Source organism: Triturus cristatus, chromosome 2_2 (genome assembly GCF_964204655.1).
Source record: "Triturus cristatus chromosome 2_2, aTriCri1.1, whole genome shotgun sequence".
NCBI lineage: Eukaryota > Metazoa > Chordata > Amphibia > Caudata > Salamandridae > Triturus > Triturus cristatus.
This window is the reverse complement of record NC_140582.1, coordinates 1168359836-1168386998: the sequence shown is the minus strand read 5'-3', so window position 1 is coordinate 1168386998 and position 27163 is coordinate 1168359836. Positions and strand designations below refer to the sequence as shown.

The window sequence follows — 27163 nt, the reverse complement described above, 5'->3', positions numbered from 1 at the left end:
ATCGGCCCAGGCCTTAGACATGAACTTCTCAGCCGCTCCCAAAAGGCCTGGGACCGCCCATCGTCCCCTGTAATCCGCCACGCCATCAGGGCTAGGGTGCCATATGCAATTAGCGGGTGAGGAGCTCCGTCTGGACTGAGGAGGAGAGATGGAAAATAGGGGAAAGGGATTGGAGAATCCCAAGAGAGTTCCAGAAGAACTGGAAACCAAACTAGAGACCTCCAAATTGGCGATATCAGCACCAAGTCCGCTCTCTGACGTCGAACTTGGGCCGAGACCCTCGTTAGCATGGCGAACGGGGGGAAAGGCATAGCCCGCCTCGCCCCGCCAGTCCTAAAGGAACGCGTCCGTCCGCGCTGCTAGGGGATCCGGTCTCCAGCTGAAGAACCGGGGAAGCTGGTGGTCCAGGCGGGAAGCAAATAGATCAACCGAAAACAGACCCCAGATGCTCTGGAGGTCCGCAAAGACTACCGGGTGGAGTTTCCAAAGACTCACGGCGTGAAAGTGGAAGTCTGCTACCTGGTTGTCTTGGCCCAGAAGATATTCCGCCGTAACGGAAACCTGATGATCCAGGCAGTATTGCCAGAAATTCGCTGCCGGGTCTGAGAGCGCTCTCGATCGCATGCCCCCTAGATGATTCATGTATCGGACCGCCAATATGTTGTCCATCTTGAGGAGGACGCAGGACCGGATTGAATCCTGGTCCAACAATGGATCGCAAAGGATCCCGCCAAAAGCCCCAGACAGTTGATGTCTAACTGTTGTTCCTGTTGAGACCAGACACCTCCTGTAGTGAAGACGCCACATCTCGCGCCCCATCCGGATCTGCTGGCGTCTGATTCGATAACGATATCTGTCGCAGAACCAAAGATCGCACGCCTATTCCAGGCCTCCATATTGGTGAGCCACCAGTGGAGTTCCTCTCTGGCGTCCGGCGAGAGGATCACTTTCCGTGAGTAAGAAAGCCCCTTGCGTAGATGGTGTGCCTTGAGGCGCTGGAGAGCTCTGTAATGGAGCGGGCCCGGGAAGATGGCTTGAATTGAGGCCGAAAGGAGACCCACAATAGGGCTAGTGGCCTGAGGTAGAGTTAGGACTGAGAGAGAACTCTCCTAATTTCGTGACGAATGTTCGCAATCTTGCGAGACAGGAGACTGACAGTAGATTCCACAGAGTTGATCGAGAAACCGAGAAAAACAACCCTCTGCGCTGGGACAAGAGTGGACTTCGCCTCGTTGATCACAAAGCCCAGGCTCTGAAGAAGGTTGACTGCCAACTGAAGGTGACGGGCTAGAGTGATGGGACACTGAGCCATCAGAAGAATGTCATCCAGGTATACGATGAGTTTCATACCAGACACTATCACTGGCCGGAGAAGCTTGGTGAAACATCACGGGGCAGAACAAAGGCCGAACGGGAGAGTGGTAACTTGTACACCTTGTTCCGCTAAATAAACTGCAAGATCCTCCTGTGCGAAGGGAAAATGGGGATCGTAAGATAGGCGTCCTTGAGGTCTAGGCGCGCCATCCAGTAGTTGGACCTGAGAAGATTGTGAAGAAGATTGATTCCCTCCATCTTGAAGTGGTGATGTACCAGCCGCTCGCTGAACTTGCGCAAGTTGATGACGGGCCTTTGGCCGCCGTCCATCTTGTCCTCCAGGAAGAGGTTGCTGATGAAACCTCTGGGGTGGGGTAGCATCTCCATGTTTGCTTCTTTGTCCAGAAGAGAGTGGACCTCCTGGTCGACCAAAGCTGCATCCGCTGACGAAAAGGAGAGAGGGCTCGGAGGGACAGGTTGTGAAGGTTCCCGTGAATCTCGATGTGAAACCCTTGGACGGTTTGTAGAACCAGGGCATCCTCGGTGATGAAAGTCCAGGCCTGGAAAACATGCGCCAGCCGGCCCCCCACTTTTAGAAGGGAGAACACTCACCAGAAGAGCTGGTGGCGCCACCGCCACTGTCACCTCTGTTCTTGCCCCGACGTCCTCTCATTGGATAGAAGTTGCCGAACCTGGCCGAATCCTGGTACTGTACATGATTGGAGCCTTGCCCACTGTGCTGGTTAGGGCAGCCGGACGTGCAGCCCCTGCCTCGTCCGGCCCCTCGGAAAACCCGAGGGTGAAACACCCGTCTGATGGAGGAATGCGCCTTGTCTAAGGTCGTAAAAGTGTTTACAAACCTGCCTAATTCTTTGATAAAGGGCTCTCCGAAGAGGCCGCCCTGCGCAATGGAGCCCGCTTTGGAATCCGCCAGGTCCCCAAGTTTGGGGTCTATTTTACTCAATAAGGACCTGCGTCGCTCTGTGAAGATAGCGCAGTTGGCATTCCCTAAGAAAACCACTATGCGCTGGGCCAAGGAGGAGAGGTGCTCGGGGGAGATCAGGGACCCTGACAGTTTAGCCTCTTCCGCCATGTCGAGGATTTTGGTTATTAGTCCTAGGGCATCTAGGAGCTGGTCTTGGCGAGCCTGCCAAGACCTGTCAATACCCTTCTTTGGGTCCTTGACGAGCTTTCGAAGGAACGTCGCCATGCAGGGGTCGATGTTAGGGGTGGCAGCTACTTTCCCCTCCAGAGAGGGACGGGGGCACTCCGCCTTGAGACAGTTGCGTGCTGTGGCCTCTAACGGCCGGCGGATCCTGCTAGCGACGTATTGGGCGACCTTGTCTGAAGGCGCCCAGTCAGAAGACCTAGGATGAAGGACATCATCCGGGTCCAACATGTCAGCGCAGATGCTTTGTGGGTCCGAACTAGGCTCCGGTCGGGAGGGGCGCCAGAGGCAGGATGGGCAGTCATCGTCGTCATCCCCTGGACTACCATCCCCTGGAGCAGTGGGAGTCACTGGAGGGGTCTTCTATGCCAGGAGAGCCTGTTTAAGGTGATCAAAAGCACCCACACACCCCGGAGTCCCTGGGATGTTTGGGAGGAGGGGTCTGGGGATCAGCGGGGGTTCCGCTGTTTGGGGGCGAGGTGGCTTGAAAGGCCTGAGAGGTCTTGGCTAGTGTATCGCAAGCCTGCTCAATTCGGCGGGACAGGCGGTCTTCCAAGGGCAGCATGGCCTGCTCCACCGCCTTCTGAATGTATGCGTCTACCGCGTCGTAAAAATCCTCATCCCACTGAAGGGCAGTAAGGGGGTCCTCCTCCCACGTGTCGTCCTGATAGGCACCCTCCTGGAAGGACTCCATTAGGTTCGGAGAGGAAAGTAGAGGTAAGTGGGTAAGTATGACAGAGGCTGTACCTCAGGATAATGGGGGGCTGGGTGGCAGCCTACACTTTATGTGGGCAGTACTTGCGTTAAACTGGGCAAACCCCTGGGACCCAAAGCCCTGGTGCAGATTAATAAACGGGCAGCCTGCCTGCAAAGGTCCCTGCAGGATAGAACACCTGTAATACTAATTCTGCGCTAGAGAGTTGCTACGGCCTAAAATACAGACCCTCAGGCGGGAGACCGCCGTTGATAGCTGCGTAATGGCAGATACAGACCAACAACAGTGTGGGCATTCAGGCGGGGGCGTGCGCAATGTGAAAGCTGCCTAACGGCAGTTCTGGCAGACCCGAAGGCAGGGATCTCCCTCGGCGATGCGGCTCGACTGCGGAATGCGTGGAATGTCAAAACGCAAGCCACGGGCAAGAGACGCACACAGGCACCCTCTAGCGGCAGGAGGTGAGCACCGCGAGCCCGCACCACTGAACATGGCCACTAGGGACCCGAACACTACCACGGCCGGGGGCAAGTCAGCCGAGTAGCAGCTGACTCGTAGGAAGGAAAGCCTGAAAGCAATAATAAACGCACCACAAACAGAGAAGCAGTCAAGTCGGAGGGGCGATCGCGCGTCGGCAATGAATGAGCGGCGCGCATGACCAGTACCAATTGGTTTATGAGGCGATCCAAATACAGTGAAACACCTCCTAAAACGTTACTAAACACAAGGGGATGTGCTAATGTGCGAATGAATCAAACAGTGAATGAATCGAACAACGATCTGGACTTGCCAACTAATAAGAACCATACAATCAGTCATAACACTGAGAGAGAGGGAAAATCAAAATTATCTGGCTGCAAGCAGCTAAGAACGAGTGGGAATGGATAGTGACAGAGGACTACCATCACCTCGGAGCCCTTTGATTGGTGCAGAGGAAAAGGGGACTCTTTACCCATGGACACTCTATCCTTTTCTTTCTGTCTATTCCTGATGTTTCATGGGAATAGTAGTTTGTTTCACTTAACTTTGAATGGCTGCTATTCAATGAAGTGGAGAAAGAATAGGATAATCCTCGCCTCCGGTCCTGAATTGTAATTTACAGTTCAGTTGCATGTCCACTCACCCTGAAACAGATTTGTATATTTCTTCTGCAGACCGTAGCATTACCGCCGTTTTCCTTACTCGTGCAGGATGACTTTTGCTCCTTTGCACAACAGTGAGGGCAGCATCTACTGATTCCAATTCAACTAACGCCTAGGATAAATGGAGAAAAAATTATGATTCTTTTGTATCGTAATAAATCATTTTAGTGTAAACAAGTATTTTTTTTTTTTAACAGCTTATGCACTTTACAAGAAGCGCATTTCACTACTGGTAATGTGTAACAACAAAATACCTTCAATATTGAACCACACCCATGACCTACATCATGCCAACAAAGAATATTAAGATAATTTTAAATTGAAACATAATGAACACTACATGTTCTTTCTCTACAATGATAGAATACGAACAGCGCTCTAATCGATCACAAATAATGAAATATTTCATATACAGGTCATACTGCAACTCAACATCAATCCAACCAAGTGCTGTGCCTAGTGTAGAGTGCTTCCCCCAGATGCCCCACTGGCCCCCACGCGGGCAGCACTTCCCAGTACTGCAGCGGTAGCTCCTGCGGGCAGGGCGTTTGCTGTAGGTCATAGCCACCCGTTCTCTCAGTCACTGGCATGGGGAGCGTTGCGGGCCCACCAAATCTGAGGGGAGCACTGAGTTTGAGATCCTGGGCCCCTCCTCCTCATCCACTATTCTCAGAGGAGTGCAACAGTGCTCCCCAATAATTCTCTGTAGTTACCGGGGCCAGGAGTTAGGGTCTTGGGCCCCTAGAACCATGAGCTTGCCTGAGGGTTAAGGGTCCCTAGGCCTCTATAGCTCTAGTCCACGTGCCCCCTCCCAGTATTAAAACTGGAGGCTAATCTTTGCAACGACCCTCGGGCCTGGCCCACCCTGGGGGTTATCCAAGACTTGGTAACTGAGCTCTACGCACTCAGTGTCCTCCCTAAGGGGGATCAAATCATTTTCCTCCTCAGATCTTGGGCCCCATTGGGCCCTTTTGCTCTTGGTGGCAAGCCCTAGCCACCTGGAGCCATTTTCTTAGGGCTCCAGGCCTCTAGGATGACAAACCTTTCAAGGAGCTGGTTGCACTGGCTCCCTACACCAGCCATTCTCCTCTGGCGCTTTTCTCCTGCTTGGTGCAGAAGTCCAGTCCCTCCCCGTAGTAGGGAACCAGCTTCCCAGGTCCTGCAGAGAGACCCACTGGTCCTGGGGTCAACTGTAGTCAGGGCACTTAGTCCTAGTGGGCACCATGAGGTTCCTTCTTCCAGTTATCTCATGTTGCCGCCTCTAGTCCAAGTGTCCAGCTCTAACAAAAAAGCACCCAAAAAATACTCTCTTCACCATGGGCAAGACTATTTAAGTGCAGGTCAACATCACATCAATTTTTCTGCCCCAACCCTCCTGCACACCATGCAGAAAAATTCAAGATGCTGTCACCCAGAAGTCCCTAGTCACCTCTCTGCTGGGGGCCTCAGATTCACCCCTCACTGACATCACTGCCAGGGCCATTCCCACCAATACTGGCCCATTCCTGATATAGTGCAACAGCTGATTGGATGCAGATCCTCCCCCCCCCCTTTCCTCCTCAGGAGCGGAGTGAAGGACCGTTAATTGCTCCCTTTGTGTGAGGAGGCCTTTGTTCATGCTGCTGGAGAAACAATTAGTTAATTTGGCCCAGCAGGGTGACAAAAGGCCTGGGTTCTTATCCTGAGCTGAGCTAGAGAAATATGAGAACTCTGGATGACCCATTATAATAGGTCACTGGACTTTGCAGGCCAAAAGGAAACAAAACAGCACTCTAAAGCACATTTCCACCCATTTGTATAATAAAGTGTAACTGCAGACAAGACAGTATACCAAACTGACTTTCCCTATGAGTGTACACCAACAATTTAATTCCTACCCTAGGTCAATATCTAATCCTGCAGTCTCCTCTGTGCCAGGCTACCTATGCGCAGTAACAGGGGTACGCATGACAGTAGTCTCACGTTACAGGCCTAACACATGCACACGTGTGTGTTCATGTGTACCCAGCCAAGTGCCCCTTTCCTCTGCTGTGTCCCAGCAGTCTCATCTTAAAAGGCAGATACGGGCTGAAAACAGTCCATTTACTGTGTGTTTACTGTGGTTGAGTCACAGTTGTGGTGCTCACCCATTGTAAACAAGCATTGGCATAGCCAATAGGTCTCGCCTTTGGTCCCTTATAAGTGTTTAGCCAGAGATATTGACTTTGCCTATGTCTTTAAGCTGTGCTGCACAGAAGTCTGCAGCATGCTGAAAAATTATAATAAAAAAGTGTCACCATATATATGACCAAGAAAGCATTATGTACAACTGAACAACCATATTAAAAAGTATTAACAATAAATAATGTCTTGAGTTTTTTTTGTCCTTTCAATGCTGGCAACTTCTATCTGCCTGTCCTAATGGTTGCTTATGTTTTTTTTTGTTATGGGGGGGGGGGGAGGGGGTATAAATAACAGGAGGGTGAAGGTTGGGAAATAGTACCTGTACAAGAGACAGTGAGAGAGTCATTCAGTTAGTCAGTGAGAGAGTCAGTTAGTCAGTGAGAGAGAGAGAGAGTGTGAGAGTCAGTCAATGAGAGAGTCAGTTAGTAAGAGAGTGAGAGAGTCAGTCAGTGAGAGAGAGAGTCAGTCAGTGAGAGAGTCAGTCAGTCAGTGAGAAAGAGTCAGTGAGTGAGAGAGAGTGTCAGTTAGAGAGAGCGTGAGAGTCAGTTAGTCAGTCAGTTAGTGAGAGAGTCTGTCAGTCAATTAGTGAGTGAGAGAGTCAGTCAGTGAGTCAGTGAGAGAGCGAGTCATTCCGTCCGCAAGTAAGAGTCAGTCAGAGCAGCATGAGGCACAAGGAATGAGAAGAGCAGCGTGAGGCACGCACAAGGACAGAGAGTGAGAAGAGCAGCATGAGGCAAAAGGACGGAGAGCAGCATGGGGCAAAAGAAAAGGAGAGTGAGGAGAAGAGAAATGTGTGGCAGACAGAAGGAGAGTGAGGAGAAGAACGGCATTAGGCACAAGGACGGAGAGTGAGGAGAAGAGCATCGTTAGGTACAAGGACAGAGAGTGAGGAGGAGATTAGCATGAGGCAGAAGGATGGAGAGTGAGGAGAAGAGCAGCGTGAGGCAGAAGGAAGGAGAGTGAGGAGAAAAGTAACGTGAGGCACAAGCAAGGAAAGTGAGGAGAAGAGCAGCGTGAGGCAGAAGGCCAGAGTGAGGATAATCGCAGCATGAGGCACAAGGAAGGAGATTGATAAAAGCAGCGTGAGACACAAGGAAGGAGACTGAGGAGAAGAGCAGTGTGAGGCACACACTGCTTGACTTCAAACGCACATGGCTTGCTTAGTTCTGGGTGGGTGACCTGCATTCTTCAATAAATATCCCCATGAAGGATGTACGACTGGATGCTGCAAGGCATGCCATCATAAATGGCGCAACTCATTCCCTCCAATGAAGCCTGATTTCTGGAGCGTGCGCAGTTACTACCTTGATACATGCTCCCTCGTGAACCCTGAACACTGATGCATATCGCCCATCCAAGCGCAGGCGAGAGGTAATTCAATCTTCATACACCCATTCAGCGAAGACTGACCGTCTTCCGTCACGGCGCTATTAGTACTGTAATAAAGTCCTGCTCCGGCGCGCGCGTTAAGAAAACCCCTCCGCAGACCCGCACGACGTCGCACAGGTGATGGTTCCCCGGGGGCCGGCTGGCCGAGGCGTAGCGCCGAATTTGCAGGCCTGAGGGTCCTTCGACAGCTCCTTCTGTCACCCTGGGAGGGCCAAGCCCTGCACCGTTAGCAGCGGCACAGACCGGAGTCTATAAGACGCCTGTTGCCCCGTGCCAGCAGTAGTGTCGTGGCGGCCAGCATGTGACTGAGACAAACAGCCAAACTCAGTGGGCAGAGATTTCAATGTGTATACCACTCCGTGAAGCCGCATAATCCCTATGACACGTCAACAGTGCTGTTCCCTGGTTCGCGACGATTAGGGGTTGTTCTTAGCCCCACTTGGGCACTCTCCCGCGGGTTCATTAGAGTAAACCCTCCAGTGTTCCGCAAACACACAAAAAAAAAGTGCTTGTAAGCCAACGTTTCATCCCAAATTTTACAAAGGTCTAAAGTGAACCTTGGCTCCTGGCCTGCTAAGCTGAAGAGCAGCGCTCATTAGTAAGCAGCCTTCTACTATGATGGCGGCACACTGGAGTGAACGGGGCACCGAGAAGTGTCTCTCCTCCTCATCGCACAACAGAACGAACACCAAACAAATTAATTAGAGACCCATTTGTGTTCTGTGCTCAATGGCACCGACTAAGAGTGGCATGTGTTTAAATATTTCCCCACGGAGGCACTGAGCAAGTAATCAGGGGGATAAATCACAAATTGTACAAAGGTGTAAAGTGAACCGTGGCTCCTGACCTGCTAAGCTAAAGAGCCGCGCGCTCATTAGTAAGCAGCCTCCTACTTATGATGGCTACGCGCTGGAGTGAACGGGGCACCGAGAAGTGTCTCTCCTCCTCAGCTCACAACAGAACGAACGCCAATCAAATTAATTAGCGACCCATTTGTGTTCTGTGCTGAACGGCCCCGACTAAGAGTGGCATGTATTTAAATATTTCCCCACAGAGGTACTGAGCAAGTAATCAGTGGGCTAAAATGGCGCGGCATAATGACATATGAAGAGATTCCGAGCTCATAACAAGCGCGGTCCCAAAAGTGAAAGAGAACCGCGCATGTCACTTAAAAAAAGTGCGGAAGTGCGAAAGCTAAACAAAGAAAAACAACCTTTGAAATCTGACCCGAAACAGATGGCACACTGCACTCGGCTGCTCGTAACCGCAAGCCGTAGGTGGATACATTTCCTGGGGAAATTTGGACATGCACCCGCCTTTGCCCAATTGTGTGCTGTCTTCGCACGCAAAGCTCAATAGGAAAAAAGCAAAAACATTTTTTTTTTTTTAAACACACGCAAGTGTGCAAAGTCCTGAGTGATTCCAAGAGGTTGTTTTCCTAGAGCAGCGCATGCGTGCTGCGCTAGGCTCGACCTAAAAAGGCTCAAAACCGGGTGATCAAAAAGCTAAAAATCCGGTCGGATTACATGGACAAAACCCATTTCGTTACAGAATCCAATTTCATATTGTACACAAGTCGATATAAAAAGGTATTACAAAATTTGTAAATCTGATGCAGATGTTAATATACACATACAACTCGCATACTTTCAAGTACCATGCATCAGGTTTTAGATGGTCGCGTTCTAGTGCTGGTGTGCGCATCACCCCACTACAATATATTAAACACACATTTACAGAGCTCCGCTGCACTGTGGGGATAATGAGATCATTAATAAAAGCAGCCGCATGCGCTTTGGCGCTTGTTGTGCAGTGCTCGACCATGCAATTTTAATTAGCTGCTTAGCCTGCCACAGTCCAGCAGCCGGCCTGGGCTCACTCGTTGCTATTGTGAAGGAGACTCTACTTGAGTTTGTTTTATGTTCATACAATGATTCCATGCAGCAAAAAGAAATCTGTGCTCTGGAGGCCTCTCAGTTTGGGAGACACATGTTTGGATCCAGCGGGGAGCTGGGTTGGACAGGGCGGCTCATTCCATGATATGAGAGAGAGTGGACTTAAACAACAAACTACAGCAAGCACTCGGCCCAGCCTCACGTGGATCTTGAGTCTTCTGTTGTTTTCTGGGCAGGCCACTGCAGATCATTGTGGTCTCGGTCGCAGCTCTAGGGTTCCTCAATACTTTTTTCTTACTGTATGCTGCGGCCAAATAAGTGGCGCCACGTGCAACCGACCCCTGGATGGACACCAACACACTGGTTGGAGCGGGTGCAGCTCAGGATGTTTACTAGCACCGAGGAGACCAATCACATGGCTCTCTATACTGTCCTGGCTCTCACCCCTTCTCCCAGATTTCACTCACCACATTTATTGTTGATGCTAAAGTCAACAAAATGAGGCACATAAGTGGTCCAGCGGGGGAATGGAGGGGAGTAGAGGTGTTCCACTTTCTACTCCAGTCTGGCATGCGCAGCTGACGGGTCGAGCCAAGCAAACTGCACTGCTTAAAGCACCACCAGCGCAGGTGAGCCAAATCAACAGTGGCGGCTGTTAGAGTTTGAAAGTGGTTGAAGCGTAAGACCAATTAATAAAAGTTTGTGAGTGAACGTCGAGGGCAAGCTGGGCTTTTCCACTAGGGTTTTGGAGAGGGGTGGGGAGAGGTCTCCTCCTAAGAATATTTTATACCTTGGTGTGAAAAGGTTAATTTTCAAGCACAATTTCTTTAAAAAAAGGACCAAAGAGTTCTTACATAATTTTCAAAGGGAAAAATCATAAAATATTTTGTACAATTTCTAGTTTGTCAATCAAGTCTGCCCTCCGCAAGGGTTTGGACACAAGAGTGGACACGGTGAGGTCGCCACCTTTAGTATAAAATGAAAGGGAGCCCAAGAAAGCCTTCTAATTGCTAAATTGCACAGTGTGAAACCAAAAAAACTGGCATAAATCCAAACTTTCCTGCTTGACCAAGCTGTGCTATAGTAGGGAAGTGCCTCCTTATCACATTTGAGAGCACGCTGAAATACTTCAGAACAATATATGCACTGTACAAAAAACGTTCTTGTAAATATTTTCATAGCCTTTAATGTTGCACCATCTATGAAAACAATCTAGGTCACATATAAGGTGCACAATAACTGACTTGCTCTTAGTTTTTTACTGTCATCATTGTCATTTAGGGTTTAATGCTGAGATAGAAAAGTCCTCTGCATGTCAGTTTCTTTTCGTGCCTTTTTTTTTTTTTTGTAAAGAAACCTACAAGGCCTACAACCACCAAGGCCGGCCGCTACAGAGCCCGAAGGCCCGCAATGCAACGCCACACATTCAAATGAACCAGAGGCGAAGTTCCCGGCAGTCCGTGAGCACATGCAACAGGCCGTGGCTATAGGCCGAGAGCAATCGAGAAAGACAGTTTCATTTTTTGTAAAATACAAAACACACTCAAGGCAATGAGAGTCCGAAATAGCAACGTGCGCTACCCAGGACGGGGGACAACGGACAGTGTCTAAAGCAGTTCTTGACAGGAAGTGGTAGCGGGGGGCAACGGGGAGACAAAGCATGGAACACACCTCACACAATCCCGCAGAATGTGTGGCTAGGGGGACAAAGCAATATCGACCTCTAACGGCAGAGGCGGGGTGCAGATATGTCCACGATATAAATTCCATGGACCCCATACCTTAGTCCATTTCCCAGGCTTGCCTCTCGCCACATACACCGTCTTTTCCCTAAACATACACCAGTCCATATTCTCCTTCCATACCGCGACCGTGGGCGGCCTCGGGGAACCCCACAGCTGTGCAATGTTACGCTTAGCCACCGTGTACCCCAAAGTCACCCACTGCGTCTGTGCCACATTATAGTCATTCGGTTCCCAGACATTCAACAAACACCTCCTAGCCTCTGGCAACAGAGCAACGTGCGTGACCTCCTCCATTACAGCGTGGATACCGTTCCAAAATCGCACAACCTCCAAACATTCCCATAGGATATGAAGAAAGGTACCCGACAGGCCACATCCACGCTTACACCTTCCATCCATCGAGTAACCCATACGTAGCAAACCGGGCCCCATGACATACACTCTGTGGAGGATCTTCAGCTGTACGAATCGTAAGCGGGCCGGGATCGCCACCTCTTTCGGGGAGGCCACCACCGCTACCCAGTCCTCATCGTCCAGTTCCAAGCCGTCACCCGTCCATGCCTCCCGCAGACGGATTAGCAAGTCCGCGCGATCATTAATACGTTTTTTGTAGATCAGAGAGATAGTGCTGTCGGGCACATAGCCATCTAACACTCTATCCTCCAGCGGGGAATATTCGGGGATAGCAGCAACGTCCGGAAAGACCGAACACAGCGCATGGTAGACTTGTGCATACCGGAAGTACTCTCTATCATTTAATTTGTATTCAGTTTTAAGCATTTCAAATGTTTTAAAAGACCCCTTCGCCCAAAGGTCACCCACTTTACATATACCAATCATATCCCATTTCTCAAAGCCTTTCGTTTTCCACAAACAACCCAGCCGCTCGGAGGCATAGAACGGCGTCGCCCGAGTCAAGCGACCCCTCCACCCCATCGCAGCACTCGCCGCATGCCACACACGCACCGCAACCTGCGTGGGTCCTGTCAACCGTGCATCCGGGGTTACCGAATACAGCGCCCTGTTATAATCCCCACCCGGGAGTAGTAATTTATCCATCTCAAAGGCCGGATTCAAGGCGGGACCGTATATCCCGTGGTTCACCGCCGCCAATTGAGACGCCCAATAGTATCTTTTAATATCGGGAAGGGCGACCCCCCCATCATACCAAGGGAGCGTCAACTTGGCGAGAGCGATCCGCGGCCGCCCGTCCCAAAACAGTTGGCGCTGAAGACCCTCCACCTCACGGAAATAACGGGCTGGCACGACGTCTAGAGTATTTTGCAAAGCGTACAAGAAGCGAGGTAGCGACATCATTTTAAACAATGCCGCCCGTCCGAGCGGCGAGAGCGGAAGTCGTCGCCACCTCGCGACGTCGGCCTTCAATCGCTGGAGGGGAGGGAGAAGGTTCCGCTCATAGCGGACCGCGGGATCCAGAGAGATAAAGATTCCCAAATATTTGAACCCCAGTGTAGCAATCTGGATAGGGCAATCCCGCGGCAAAAGGGGGGCCTCACCCGCGAGGACGTAAACACATGACTTGGCCCAATTGATGACTAGGCCAGAGTTGCGACCAAAGGAATTCAATACGTCCACCAATACAATTAGCGACTGTCGGGGAGAGGTAAGATACAGGATATCATCCGCGTAGAGGGAGACACGGTCCTCAAACTCCGGCGTCCATCTAATGCCCCGCAGCGACGGCTCCCAACGCAACCAGGCGGCGAGAGGCTCCAAAGAAAGTGCAAAGAGAAGGGGTGATAACGGACAACCCTGCCGCATACCTCTCCCCAGTGCGAGGGGAGCCGACACCCTACCATTCACCACAACCTGAGCCAGTGGGTCAGCATATAGTAATTTTACCCAACCAATAAACTCAGGGCCGAACCCGAATTTCGCCAACACGGCCCAAATATACGGCCACTCCAAAGTGTCGAACGCCATAGTAGCGTCTAAAGATGCCAAGATGGCCGGCTCATGTATGAACTCCGCTCTAGCAAGCACGCCGTGCAACCGCCTCAAATTCAGGGCGGTATTCCGATGGGGTATAAAACCGGACTGATCCTGATGTATCAAGTCGCCCACGACCCGGGCCAGCCGATTAGCCAATACCTTGGCCAGAATTTGGGGTTCTGCATTCAACAGCGAAATGGGCCTATAGGAAGCGCAGCGATCTCGCGGCTTCCCCTCTTTATGTATCACAACTATGGTGGCGAGACGTTGGTCAGGGGGGAGGAAGCCCGCCGCACGTGCCGCGAAAAACATGTCCCGAAGATACGGCGCCATCTTATCGGGACGCAACTTATATAGTTCAATGGGAAGACCATTAGGACCCACAGCCTTACCAGACGCGATCGAGCGAGTGGCCAAAGCGATCTCATCTGACGACAACTTCGCCTCCATCAATATTGCATCAGCCTCCGATAGGGTTGGCAATGCAATGTCTCTAAGCAACAGATGAGAATCCTCCTCCGAACGCACAGAAACCGGAGAGTATTCCCCGCGGAAATAATCCGCGAAGCAGTCAACAATCTCCACAGGGTCAGTCACACGCACGCCATCCATTCTCTCCACAATGGGCACCACCCTGCTCGCTCTCTCCTTCTTATCCAACCAAGCAATCAACTTTCCGGCCTTATCCCCCACATCATACAATCGTCCTTGCTGCTCTCTACTGATCTCTTTAGCAGCATCCGTGACTAGCGCTCTATAATCTGATTGTTTGAGGCCGAGAACGTGCAATTTCTCATCAGTAACACCCCGCTCCAAGTCCTCCTCCATTTCAGCTATTTCAGTTTCCAGGCGAACCACCTCTGCTCTCCCGCACCTCTTAGCATAGGAGATAAGTGACAAGGCCTGCCCCCTGATCACCACTTTGTAACCCTCCCATAGGGAGACAGCCGACGACACCGACCCCACATTATCATTGAAGTAGTGATCGGTGGACTTGACCAGTTCCGCGCGGATCTTAGGGTTACGTAAATACCAGGGGTTAATGGGCGCTACTCTCCCCTCTGCCCCGGGGACAACCTTCAGTTGCAACCATATAGGGGAATGGTCAGAAATACCTCGGGCCAAATGACGCACCTCCCCAATCATCCCAGCCTGGACCGCCGGCATAAGCATATAATCAAGTCTCGAGAGACTCCCATGGGCCCCCGAGTGAAAGGTGTATTGCGCCTGTCCCGGGTGCATCAACCTCCAGCAATCTACAAGTCCCAAAGTGTCCATAAAGCCGCCCAACCAGGCCTGGGCCCTAGGGAGATCCCTGGGGGGGCGACGGTCCTCCAACCCGATACAACAGCGTTAAAGTCACCCCCCAACACCAGAACCCCCCCAGGGAGTCCCAGGACCAGACGCCCCAAATCAGCAAATGTAGCCGTCTGTAACCCCGGAGGCACATAAACAGCAACGAGCGAAACAGTCCTGCCCTCCCATCTCGACACCAGTGCCACATAGCGCCCCCTATCATTGTGAAGCACCTCGTCCACCTCCAATGGGAGAGAGGTCCGAACCAAAATACCCACTCCCCTTGAGCCAGAAGTAAAACCAGAGTGAGCGGCAAGGCGATAGCCCCTCCTATTTAGGGCATGGAAGGAGTTCCCAATCAAATGTGTCTCCTGCAGGAAAACAATGTCGGGCGAAATCCGTTTCAAAAACTGCAACACCACCCCGCGCTTGATCCTGTCCCCCAATCCATTCACATTCCACGAAAGGATTCCCATTCCCCTACCCCCATCCCACTCCCGTGCATGATACCCACATCCCGGAGAGCACAACCCGGACAAGTCAGCAGAGAACTTCACATTGCCTTGCAAAACAAACGAACAGTCCCCAACACCCCCCCTCCCCCACAATCCCCCAACCACAACTCCCCCCTCCCTGCACCCCTGCATGAGCCCAAACAGCCCCCCCAACTCGCAGTGTGCCTGTCGCCCTAACAAATACCACAAAAAGAACCCCAGAAGGAGGAAAAGGCCCCAATAAGCTCCCCACAACCTCCAGCATTTGAAGGGCCTAGTGTCCCAAACTAGAGTCCAGTTGAGCCAAGGTACAAGACGTCACCAGTCCAGTCCATCTCCAGGAACCAAGTTCTAGTCCTGCTGCACCAAACCCTCTCCGCTCGCCGCCATCTGACCGTCCCGATCCTGTCCCCGAGGCAGGGCATCCAACCAGTCTCCAGCCGCCTCCGGCCGGTCGAAGAAGTGTGAGCGACCCCGGAACTCAACCCGCAGCCTGGCCGGGAATAACATCGCATATTTCAGCTCCATATCCCTCAAGCGCCGTTTGACGCCCAAAAAACCCAGCCGTTGTTTTTGGACCGCTTGCGTGAAGTCCGGGTAAAAACTGACATTAGAGTTCTCAAACTTCAGCGGCCCGGCCCCCCTCGACGCCTGAAGGATAGCATCCCTATCCCGAAAGTTAAAGAGTCGGGCGATTATAGGCCGCGGGGGAGCACCCACTTTGGGCGCGCCACCCGGAATCCTGTGGGCCCGCTCCACCGCGAAGAACTTGCTCAGTCCCTTGGGCGCGAGACGATTGATCACCAGATCCTCCACAAAAAGGTCGGTAGCAGAGTCCTCCGATCTCTCCGGCACTCCGATGATACGAACATTGTTCCGTCTAGCCCTGCTTTCGGAGTCCTCAAGTCGACGGTCCGTCTGGTCACTGGCAACCCGCAACCTACGGACCTCCGTCTGCAGGGCAGCCACGTCCACAGTTAGGCTCGACGCAGCTTGAGCCAAAGAGTCGACCCGCTCGTTAGTTTTGGACAGGTCTGCCCTGACCAAATTCACATCGATCAGGACCGCGTCCAATTTATGAGCCAGGGTATCAAACTGCTGACCCACAGCAGCCTTCATCTCCTCAATGGCGCCCATAACATCCAGCAAGGTCAATTCTGACGAAGGGCCCGAGACCTCTTTGGACCTCTCAGGCGATTTATGCGAGCCACTAGGGGATCCCTTTGTCTGCGCATAACGATCCATGTTATTGACCTGAGTATAGGCTCCCCTCAGGGTTGACTTGGGTTTCGACTTGTCTCCGTCTAGTCTCGCCACCATCGTCCGGAGGCCACCAAAGTTGGCACCCGCCAGCACCAGGAACAAGGACTAAGTAGCTACTTCAGTTGAACACAGCCGTCACAGACGGGAAGCCCGAGTATAGTCCGAGAGGCAGGCCAGACACTCCGCCATCCGCACCCCTCTGAAGCACCAAAGTCCCTCAGCCGATATCAGAGTACAAGCTTGAAAACGAAAGTGAAAGTGCGGGGTACGTGGCAGGTCGAGCCCAGCATGCCGCTGTTGTGCACTTCGTACCCGGGCACCTCACCAACTCGAGATCGGGACCAAGGCAAGAGCAGGCCGCAAACTTCGGAGCGCAACCATTCCGGTTCCCGGCGTCTGATCCGAATTTGGAAAACGGGTGGCACCTCAGCGCAAGTTCATCAGCAAAAGCCCGTCAAATAAATCAGGATTAAGTCAGGATAGACTTGGGAGGTTGCGGAGGCCCTCGAGAGCAGTAAGCCTACGCGGCCATCTTGGATGCGCGCTAGGCTCCTCCCTCTCCTTTTCGCGACTTTTGACAGCAAAAGCGCAGAGCCACGAAGAGCATTGACCACTGCTGTGTGAAAACCAGGGACCTGAAAGGGGAAAAGCCCTAAGTCTATAAATCCGTTCACAGAGGATGGGTGGGTAGGTAAGGAGTCTGTGACAAGACAGAATCTCTACCAGCTAAGGCCTTCCAAATGTAAGTAACTTGTTCAACTGATAAAGTCTTCTAGATGCAGATTCCTTACACTAGAATAGATACCCAAGCAATACCACGCCGGAGGAGGGTCTGCAGAACAATTTTACACTAGAAAGTCTTGCAGAACCGAGTGGGCAAAGTGTCCATCCCTACGGAGCGCACTGTCCAGGCAGCAGTGCTTCGTAAACGTGACAGAGAAGCCGACATTGTTGCGTGGCATATGTCTAGGATCGGAATTCTGTTTGCTAACACATGAGTCGCAGCCTTGGCTTTGGCGGAATGACCATGCAAACTCTCAGGGGTCTTGTTTCTTGACCAATGTGTAGCAGATTTTGATACAGAGCACGATCCATCGGGAGATGGTCTGTTTCTGTAACCCCATTCCTTTCTGGGCTCAAACATACCCCATGAAGAGTTGTTTATCCACCTGGAACTCTTTTGCACGGTCAAGGTAGAACAACAATGTTCTTTTTGGGTCCTTAGACGGATGAGGCGGAGCGTAAAAGGTATGCATGGTGAAGGACTGGCCTACATGAAAGGGAGTGATCACTTTTGGTAGGAAGGAAGCCCTAGTGCGAACGACTAGCTTGTCTGGGAAGATGATGCGGTATGGAGGCTTAGATGACAAAGCCTAGAGTTCACAGACCCTCCATGCAGATGTCATTAGCACTAGAAAGGCCGCCTTGATAGTAAGGACCTAGTTAGGACAGTTGTGTAGCGGCTCGAAAGGAGTGCACATCAGGAAAGTCCGAACTACATTTAAGTCCAACTGAGGCATGATAAAAGGTGAAGGTGGGAAACCTATGTACAATAGGGGACTTAAAAAGGGATGGCTGATCTGGCAACCGCAGAAATGACGAGATGGCAGAAACATAGCCTTTTAAGGTGCCCAAAGAAGAGCCCTGCTGGGCAAGGTAAGAATAAACATAAGAACATGAGAAAGGAGGGCATAAAGGGAGTCAATCTGTTTTTCTGCACACCATGCCACAAAACTACCCCAACAGCAGGCATTTACCATCCTGGTGGAAGGCTGCCTGGTCACCAAAATGACTTGCAGTCTTCGGGCGGAAGGTTGAAAGCTGTCAATTGTCGCCGTTCAATTTCCACGGAAGATGGCAGAGCGTTGACAGGTCTGGATGGAGAACTCTCCCCTGCTGCTGCGACAGAAGGTCCTCCCGAAGGGGCAGCCTGATAGGAGGACTGATGGCTAGCGTAAACAACTTGGGATACCAAACTCTATGAGCCCAGTCTGGAGCCTTAAGGATGACTTGGGCCCAGTCATCCTGATCTTTTTGAGAACTCTGAGCAGCAGTGCTATGGGCGGAAAGGCATACAGGAGGCACAAGCTCCATTAGAGACTCAAAGCCTATCCGAGCGAGAGGCACCTAGGAAACTCCCGCGTGAAGAACTGCTGACACTGCGCGTTCTCGTCGGTGGCGAACAGATCTAATTAAGGTTCTCTCCACAGCTTAAAGAGACCTTGCATCACCTACAGATACAGACACCAATCGTGATCAGCTAGGCATCTTCAGCTGAGTTTGTCCTTTCTGGCGTTCAGAGATCCGGCCATGTACAGAAACGTAGGGACAAAGGGTCAACGACCCCACCCCACCCTGTTTGTAGCAGTACCATATGGCTGTGGTGTTGTCCGTGAACACCTGCAATAACCTTACCTTGATGTGGGGTAGAAAGGCTTTCAATGCCAGTCTGATCACTCAGAGCTCCAACAGGTTTATGTGGAGTATGGATTCCACTGGACACCAGAGGCCTCTGATCTACACCTCTCCCAGATGGCTGTCCCAGCCCAGGACTGATGCATCTGTCACTTCTTTTAAATCTAATTAAGCAAGGGAGAGAAGTCTGCCACTGACCAATAGAGGTTTGTTAACCACCACTGCAGATCTTTTGCAGTGCCCTTCAAAATCTGGACCATGACAGAGATATTTTCCTGATGCTGCGCCCACTGGAACTTCAGGACCCAGTGCAGAGCTTGCATATGCCACTGGAGCAGTTCACTTTAAGGTGCGCATCTGGGTGGCCGAGTATTCCCTCATTAATCTCCATGCAGGAGACCCGCAGGAGCGTGAATAACAAAGGCCCGTTTTGCTGAGGAAGAACACCAGCCTTTAAATGGCAAGTCCATACATGCAAAGAAAACAAAAGGCAAGGATGTTAAAGGGAAATGCTTAGGTGAGAGGTGATCTGTGTCCCACGTGGTAGGACTGGACTTTGTATTTCTAATTTAAGTGAATGTGGCGATTTCTGCATATTTGCAGCTGTATATCTGGCTTCAGGATTCCTACTGCACATAAATGAAGTTTGCTGATGTTTTTTGACTTCTTACTGTAGTATCAGAAACTTCTGTCATCAAAGATATTCTTCTCTCTTTAACACTAACGCTTGCAACAAAGCTACAGAAAACGTAAATATTTTCTTTTTCTACATTGCAATCAAAGTTACTATTCTTTCAAATCACATTGTGAATAGTATATATATATGTTTTCCTCTATCTTCTCCTGACAGATGATTTTTATGTTCGTTGTTTGTATGTATTGTATGTTTTTTATGTATTATGTTTTTGTATGTATTTTGTATTTATGTATGCATTTTTTGTATGTATCGTATGTTTTTTACTTTGCACTCACATTTTTCAGATTCTCAGATTTCTTGTCCCTCTGTAAAGCATTCTGATGCCCTCTAGGCGTGTTCATGCTATATAAAACAACAAAAATAAATGACACAAAACCTTTCACTTTTTGTTTACCAAATGGGCCTGCCAACATTGACTAGGATATATTATTCCTTCATCTGAAAGCTATATATTCAGATTGATCTATTCTAAATCGATTAGAGGACAGGTTTTAAAGGTTCTGTACAGTTATCGGTGAGGTCACAACAAATTTATGCACATTTTAAACTGTACCCTCATTCTCTACTTTTGTATATTAATTTCTTAAGCATTTGACTCGGACAGCGTGTGTATAAGTGAATTGCTGTTGTGAACGAGCCCTTGTATAGAATGTGCCACTAATATGGAATTACAGCTAGTCTAGGTTATGACTTTCCATGTGTTTCTATCTCAGACCAGTCTAATTTGTTTTGGGGGCTTGGTGCGATCACTAGAGTGACAGTGCACTTTCAATAAGTTCAGAGTTTTAATGTGTAGGTGAGACTATTTATTTATATATTGATTGGTTGAATGTATGTGAAACTGTAAAATAGGAAGTGAAAGAGTGCAGGCTTGATTACAACTTGGTGTGAATTGCGCGCACACACACTAGTTACAGTGTCCACAGGGTGTGATATTTAGCAGGTGCACAATTTGCACCCACCTTGAGTTGCAGCCCTCGAAATGGAGAATATATTAAAATCTCACATGCTTTCACAAAGTCCAAGATGGACAAAGAGGTATTTACACTATTTGAACCCTTAATTTGTGTTAGGTTTTACCAAGGGGAAATCCAGAGACTGAAACAGCATAAATGATAATCCAAATTCAGGAACAAATTGAAGTTTGCTTTTGAAACTGAATTAGTGGCCCAATTATATTCAGGGACTGAATGACCTTGTGTGTTAAAGAGCAAGAGTAATCATGAAAGAATTAGATTTAGTGAAAGAGTAAGTTTGATGGAACGAGTGAGAGAAGGAGTGCGCATCTAGGTGGCACACTAGAGATGACTGCATCTGGCACTTTCATATAAATAACAATGAGGTGCATAAAGGATTTTGTTTTATCGGAGAGCAATAGTACTTATAGGTGTATTGACGGATCTTGAACTATTGGATTGGATTGGAATATTGGATTATTTCAGAAGCTCAACCAGCCCATCCAGAGCTTTTGCTAAAACCGAAGGCTTTTAGCTAACAAAACTTGACTAAATATATTTAAATATTTACCTTTTAGACCATTTCCTTCAAAAGTGAAAGGGAGATGTTGCACCTCAATGACCCTTGGAATAAATAGCACACACATAGCCACACTAACTCCTGGAGAATTTCATTTGCGCATGCAGCTCAGAAAAGTCTGCACAGATATGCTGTGCTGCCACACACAAAGAAAAATAATTAGAGGGAGCATTGGCCACCGGGCATGTGTCACAAGCAGGATGCAGGAGCCGCAGAGTCACTATCATCGAAATCCAGCATAGAGGCTGAAACACCGGTATCATAGCCTGAATATCCAGGACTCGTTGCTTGGGTAGATGAGCCTGAAACTGCACTGTGTTCAGTACACCTCAGATGAAAGGGAGCGTCTGAGAAAGGGTCAGGTGTGACTACAGCATATTGATAGTGAACTCTAGCAAGTGCAGGAGGTTGGCCTTAGACTGCAGGTGGGAGACGATTGACTGGGACAAGCCCGCCTTCAACAGCCAGTCATCGAGATAGGGGAAGATTGTCACCCCTGTTCTCTGCGGATGAGCTGCAACCACTGCCATCACTTTGGTGAACACCCAAAGTGACCTAATAGGGCCAAAGGGCAGCACGGTGAGCTGAAAGTGCTCGTGGCTTTTTTTAACCACAGGTAACGTCTGTGGGCAGGAGGGGGATGTGGAAGTAAGCGTTCTCCAATTTCAACACCATCATCCAGTCTCCCGGGTCCATAGCAGACAGGACTTGAGCTAGCGTGAGCATTTTGAATTTCTCCTTTTTCAGGAAGACATTGAGAGGGCACAGGTCTAGGATAGGAGGAAGGCCTCTGTAATTTTTGGACACCAGAAAGTAGTGGGAATAACAACCACAAACTACGTCTGATGGCAGCACCCCCTCTATGGCTCCCTAGGCCAAAAAAGATACCTATTCCTGGTGGAGTAAGGAGATATGGTCCTCTGTCAGCCTGTGAGTGGCATGGGTGGAGGGGTAGTCACAAAGAGGACAATCTGAAGAACCCAGCGGTCTGATTTTATCGACAGAGTGGTGTAGGTGATTGGGCATCCTCCCTCCTGCTCATGATGGTCAGAGGGCAAACTAATGAGGCTTGAAGGCTGTGACTGCCAGGGTAGTGTCGGACTGGCTCAACCTCTGGCTACCATTACCCACAGGGTCTGTGGGTCACCACGTCCTCAGACATGCAGGGGTTGGGGCGCTTGCACGGAGTGGTGGCTGTGTGGATATAGACGTGGCTGGTGGCCCCTTCTGTGGCCACAAAAGGAGTGGAAGGCGTACTGGAGATGGCGAGGAACTAGAATGTCCCAAGGACCGGTCCGTAGGTCTGCTGTCCTTGAAGCGCTTCAGCGCTGAGTCCACCTTGTCGCCGAAGAGATGGGAGTCATCAAAGCGCATGTTGCAAGCTCAGACTGCACTACTGACAGTGGTTCCAGTATAAAAATGTGTACACACGTTTTCAATGTTTAGCAATATGAGGCTATGTATAATGCTCCCTGAATGCTGTGATTAGATGCAAATATTCGCAGAATGCTTGAAAGCAAGATTGATCATTCTTTGCTTTCAAAATAAAATGTTCACATAAAAATGCAAGGAGGAAAACAACATTTTTCTAAGCTACTGTAAATATTTAGATACCATTTCGTTAGCAGCATCATTTAGTAAAATGTGTTGATGTATGCAAGTATTTCCCAAAAAAATCCATAATGGAAAAATCAGTGTAACCATTTTTAATAAGATTATGGGAAACACAAATAAACAAGCACTGGTAAAGCCAGTAGGTCTGAAATTGTTGGTCAGCCTTTTGGTTTTGTCAATGCGTGACTTGTTTTGGCATTGTTTTTGCAAAACCTTATTTGTGTGGGAGCTGTTATGTTATAATAAATATTGGCAAAAGCAAAAGTTGTTTTGATCTGAAAAAGCACACATTGCCACAGTAGTCCCTGAACAAAACAACTGTGTCGATATGCTCCTTGTGAGAGAACAGAATGCTGTCGCTGAGAGGGAGAGGGAGAGAGAAGAGAGAAGGAGAGATAAGGAGGGAGAGAAGGAGGGAGAGAAGGAGGGAGAGAGAGAGAGGAGAGAGAGAGAGGAGAGAGAGAAGGAGGGAGAGAGAGAGAGAGAGGAGAGAGAGAGAAGGAGGGAGAGAGAGAAGGAGGGAGAGAGAGAAGGAGGGAGAGAGAGAAGGAGGGAGAGAGGGAGAGAGGGAGAGAATTATTATTTTTTTTTAAAAATGTCAAAACCTTTTTTGAGGAAGTTCAAGTCAAACACATTACATTGTGCTACAGAGCTGCTCAAATTATCACAGTAAAGACCAAATCGAACATTCGGGAATAAGTCGCCTGCACCTTGCAAGAAACAAACACGTTAAGGCTGAAATCACATCATCTTTGCACGAAGGTTCCTTGCCACATGGAGATCACACATTCGGTAAGGACAACAGTGGTAAGTGCCACGGGACGGGGGGAAGCAGTCACCTGTCAACACCGGTGACCGCCGCGGGCGCAGGGCCGGCGGGGAGCGCGGGAGAAGCAGCGCCGCTGGGAGGGGTACGGGAGTGGAGGTAGGATACCAGAGGGCCCCAAATGTCAATGGGTCGGGACTTGGCGGGTAGTAAGTTCCAGAACTCCGTTAACAGAGTCTGACACCGAGAAGCGTCCTCCAGCCAGCTTTCAACTCTAGGAGCAGGCCTGTGACCCCAACACATAGCCACCCTATGCCTGGCCAGGACCAGCAGCATCGCTATCAGGCACCGAGAAGCATCTGGACAGAAGATTACGAAACCGAGAAGGCAAAGGGGAGGTTCGGGGTGCACTGTAGTGCTAGTAATGTCCGAGATAGTGGAGCACACACCCCGCCAGAAGTCGGAGCCCTTAGGGCATAACCATGCTAAATCCGCCGCAGGGGCAGCACAACGCATACAAGTGTCATTTGGAATGAGCCCAAGCTTGTGGAGCTGAGCTGGGGTGCGGTACAGCCTGTGCAAATACTTGAAATGTATCAGACGAAGTCGGTAATTTGGCGACAGCTTCTTCGTCTGGTTGCAGCAGTAGAGCCAGTCTGCCTGCACTATAACCGTTTGAGAGAGACAGAATTTTAGTAAATTATGTTATGTTAATTAACCATTATGTTATGTCATGGTTAATGCCAGACCTAGTTAGGGGCCCAATTATTAAATAAAGTCTCAAAAGTGCACCTATGTCCTTGCATTAAGTGCACATATACGGCTTTCGTGAATTCATAAGACTATACAGAAGTAGTTAAAGAAATAGTACTCCTCAAATCTATTTGTGAACTGCATTTTAGCATGAGCAAATATGCAGGTGTAGATTTGGTCATGCGAAAATCTGAGTGTTTACAGGTTCACTTTGCCTCCAACCACTTTTTTCCCCAACCCTGGAAGAAGCCATTGTCAGGAGTACATTTTCAACCGTTCTCAGTAAGGGAAAAAAGATTAGTGAAGAGTTGGTGAAAACCATTAAAACATGCAGGTTAGTAGGTTTACTCAGACTCAAAAGAGCATTCCAAACCTGGAAATGTTGCTTACCATTACCTTAATCCCCAGTATGTAGATCTGCAGAAATGTGACAACATAAGGGAATTGCTAGTATTCAAACCCTTCTGTGGAAGGAGCCCTGTCATTATCAAAGAAGCTTTTCAGAGCTCTTATATAATGAGACTGCTGCCATAATTTGTCGAAGCATTACATGGCACAAAAGGGACAAGTGGATTTTGTTACAGGACAAGTAGATTTATGGAGCGACCTGCCCTATGGACAAGTAGATTTCTTATTAATTTCCACACCCCTGACAGCCACTCACTTTAAAGACCATGCACGTGGTTCAAAAACATTTTTTTTATGTGACCCAGGTATTTCTTATTTTATCTTCTTTGTATGAATTTTTTTTCTTTCAGGCTTTAAAGAACGCAAGCCCTTTTGAAGTGGAGAGTGACATAGGTCACCCCGCGAAGTGGTATCCTCTCACCGCAAATTGGTTAGAACGGAGCCCCCCTGCTTTCTATAGCTCCTGATGAATGCCACAGACCCAATTGGGCCAAATGGCAGAAACATGTCGACCATACACAATACGGTGGAGGGACAATAAAATCCCACCATACCGTTCACCTGTTTTTAACACCATATAACTGCCAGTCACATTAACAGTTATTTGGTAACTATAATGATTTTTAAATCCACTCACTCATTCATGGGCCCCCACTTAGTTTAGAAGTGCATCCCTGTTGTCAGGTGTATGCCCGCCCTCTACCAAACTAAGTTTCTAGAGGGCGAGGACTGGCCGATGATGAAGCATGACACCAGGTGGTGTGAGACTAGTTTTTGTGAGATGTCCCCACTCACTATTTAATTTTTGAAACATCTTGGTCACTATACTGGGAGGGGCTCCGTTTGTGTTAAACATTTGATGTTGGAGGCTGCCTGCTCCCAGTGCCCCGGGCCTCTGGTTCTCTCCCTTAGGATCACCCTGGGATTAGTGTGATTATATAAAATGCTGTTCCTCTCAGAACAATAGTGCCATTGGTTAAAAAAAAAGGCCAATCCATTGTCCTGTGTAGTATGAGGTAAGGGGAGAAGCAGAATGTGAATGACAGACCAATAGACAGAAGGGGCTGACCGAAAGATCCTCTATGTATGTGCTTATCGTTCTGTACGTACATATGGTGTGTGAGTGCGTGTATAAAATTCAATGAAATTCACATATTATAGTTTACTGAAGTAACGATAAATTGCGCCCGCAAAACATTGTGTTGGATCAATTATGTATTTTCAAATGTCATCAGTGATGTTATCAACTATGTTATAGAAAAAATCATAAACACACCATGAGTGATTTTATATGGGAGGTCATAAGCATATACGTTACGTTTCCCAACCTTCTGTGTGCGGCCAACTTTGCATGGTCTTTGGCTGTGTGAGGCATGTGGTTACCTACAGGACCTGGCCGTGAGTTACGCAGGATGGGAACCCCTCCCCCCCCCCCATTTTTTTTTTTTACTTTTGACTCTGGGGGGAGCCCTACCCTGCACATAAGGGTAAACGGGGGTAAGCGTATCCCTACCATGCACACATTTTTTTTAAAAAGTATTTCCAAGACACGGGACAGAGCCTCCAAGTCTTGTAAACACAGTCACATTTCCCATCATATTGCAATCAGCTGGCCAGAGTGCAAGCTCAGCAGGAAGAAAAAGGCAAATAGGAAAGTCCCCTTGGCCAATCAGACTGATTTATTGTATGAAGTTGGGTGCCGGCGGATCTCCCACCTATGCAGCTGTCACAAATAGCATGGTTTTTGGGTAAAGATCTAGTTGTCTGCCAAATTTGGTGCAGTTCTGTTCTGCCTTTTCAGCTGTAGCGCTGTTCAAAAATCCCTATGAAAACTGCTTTGGGAAACTGTTTCGAGACCCCCAATGTTTTTTGCCCCAATCCCCTTGATGGATCACCCAAAACTTTCAAGGATGGAGCTGAAGTGGATCAACTTTTTTCTTGGAAAGTTTAGTCCAGAACCAGATTTATTGGCAAATCAAAAAACGCTAAGCCTATATAACGTCTTTCTTAACTAATTACACTGTGGTGAACACAACTAGCAAGGATTATCCTTGTGCAAATCCTCTACCTGCGCTTTGCCAAAGGAAGTAACCAACAACCAAATCCTTGCTCACCAAAGTCATCTGTGAGATTCAATGTAACAAAATGCTAATGTGAAGGCAATAATACAGTGTTCCATCAATCCACCCTTTAACCCTTTCGATGCGTGTGACGGAGCGGTTCCGTCATGCGCGTCGGTCGTGCTGTGCGGATGACAGAACCGCTCCGTCACGGCCCTGCCCGCGCACGAACCCTTCAGCACAGCGCGGTAATCCGCGCCGCGCTGAAGCGGTTAACGCCTATTAGTGATAACATTCAAAAGAAAAAAAGCACGCGATTTGCCTTTGTTGTAATTTTTCATAATAAACAGATACGATCTATGGCATCTGTACCCTTTATC

The 27163-nt window shown here is 49.2% G+C and overlaps 1 protein-coding gene across 1 annotated transcript in view; it reads right to left on the bottom strand.

Annotated features, from left to right (window-relative positions):
• LOC146863310 (uncharacterized) overlaps positions 1-27163 on the bottom strand; it is a 272972-nt gene that overhangs the window by 143099 nt on the left and 102710 nt on the right. Inside the window, exon 4 of the mRNA XM_085642725.1 lies at positions 4318-4448. Within this exon, the coding sequence (XP_085498851.1) occupies positions 4318-4448 (131 nt within the window). The remainder of the gene's footprint in view (positions 1-4317; positions 4449-27163) is intronic.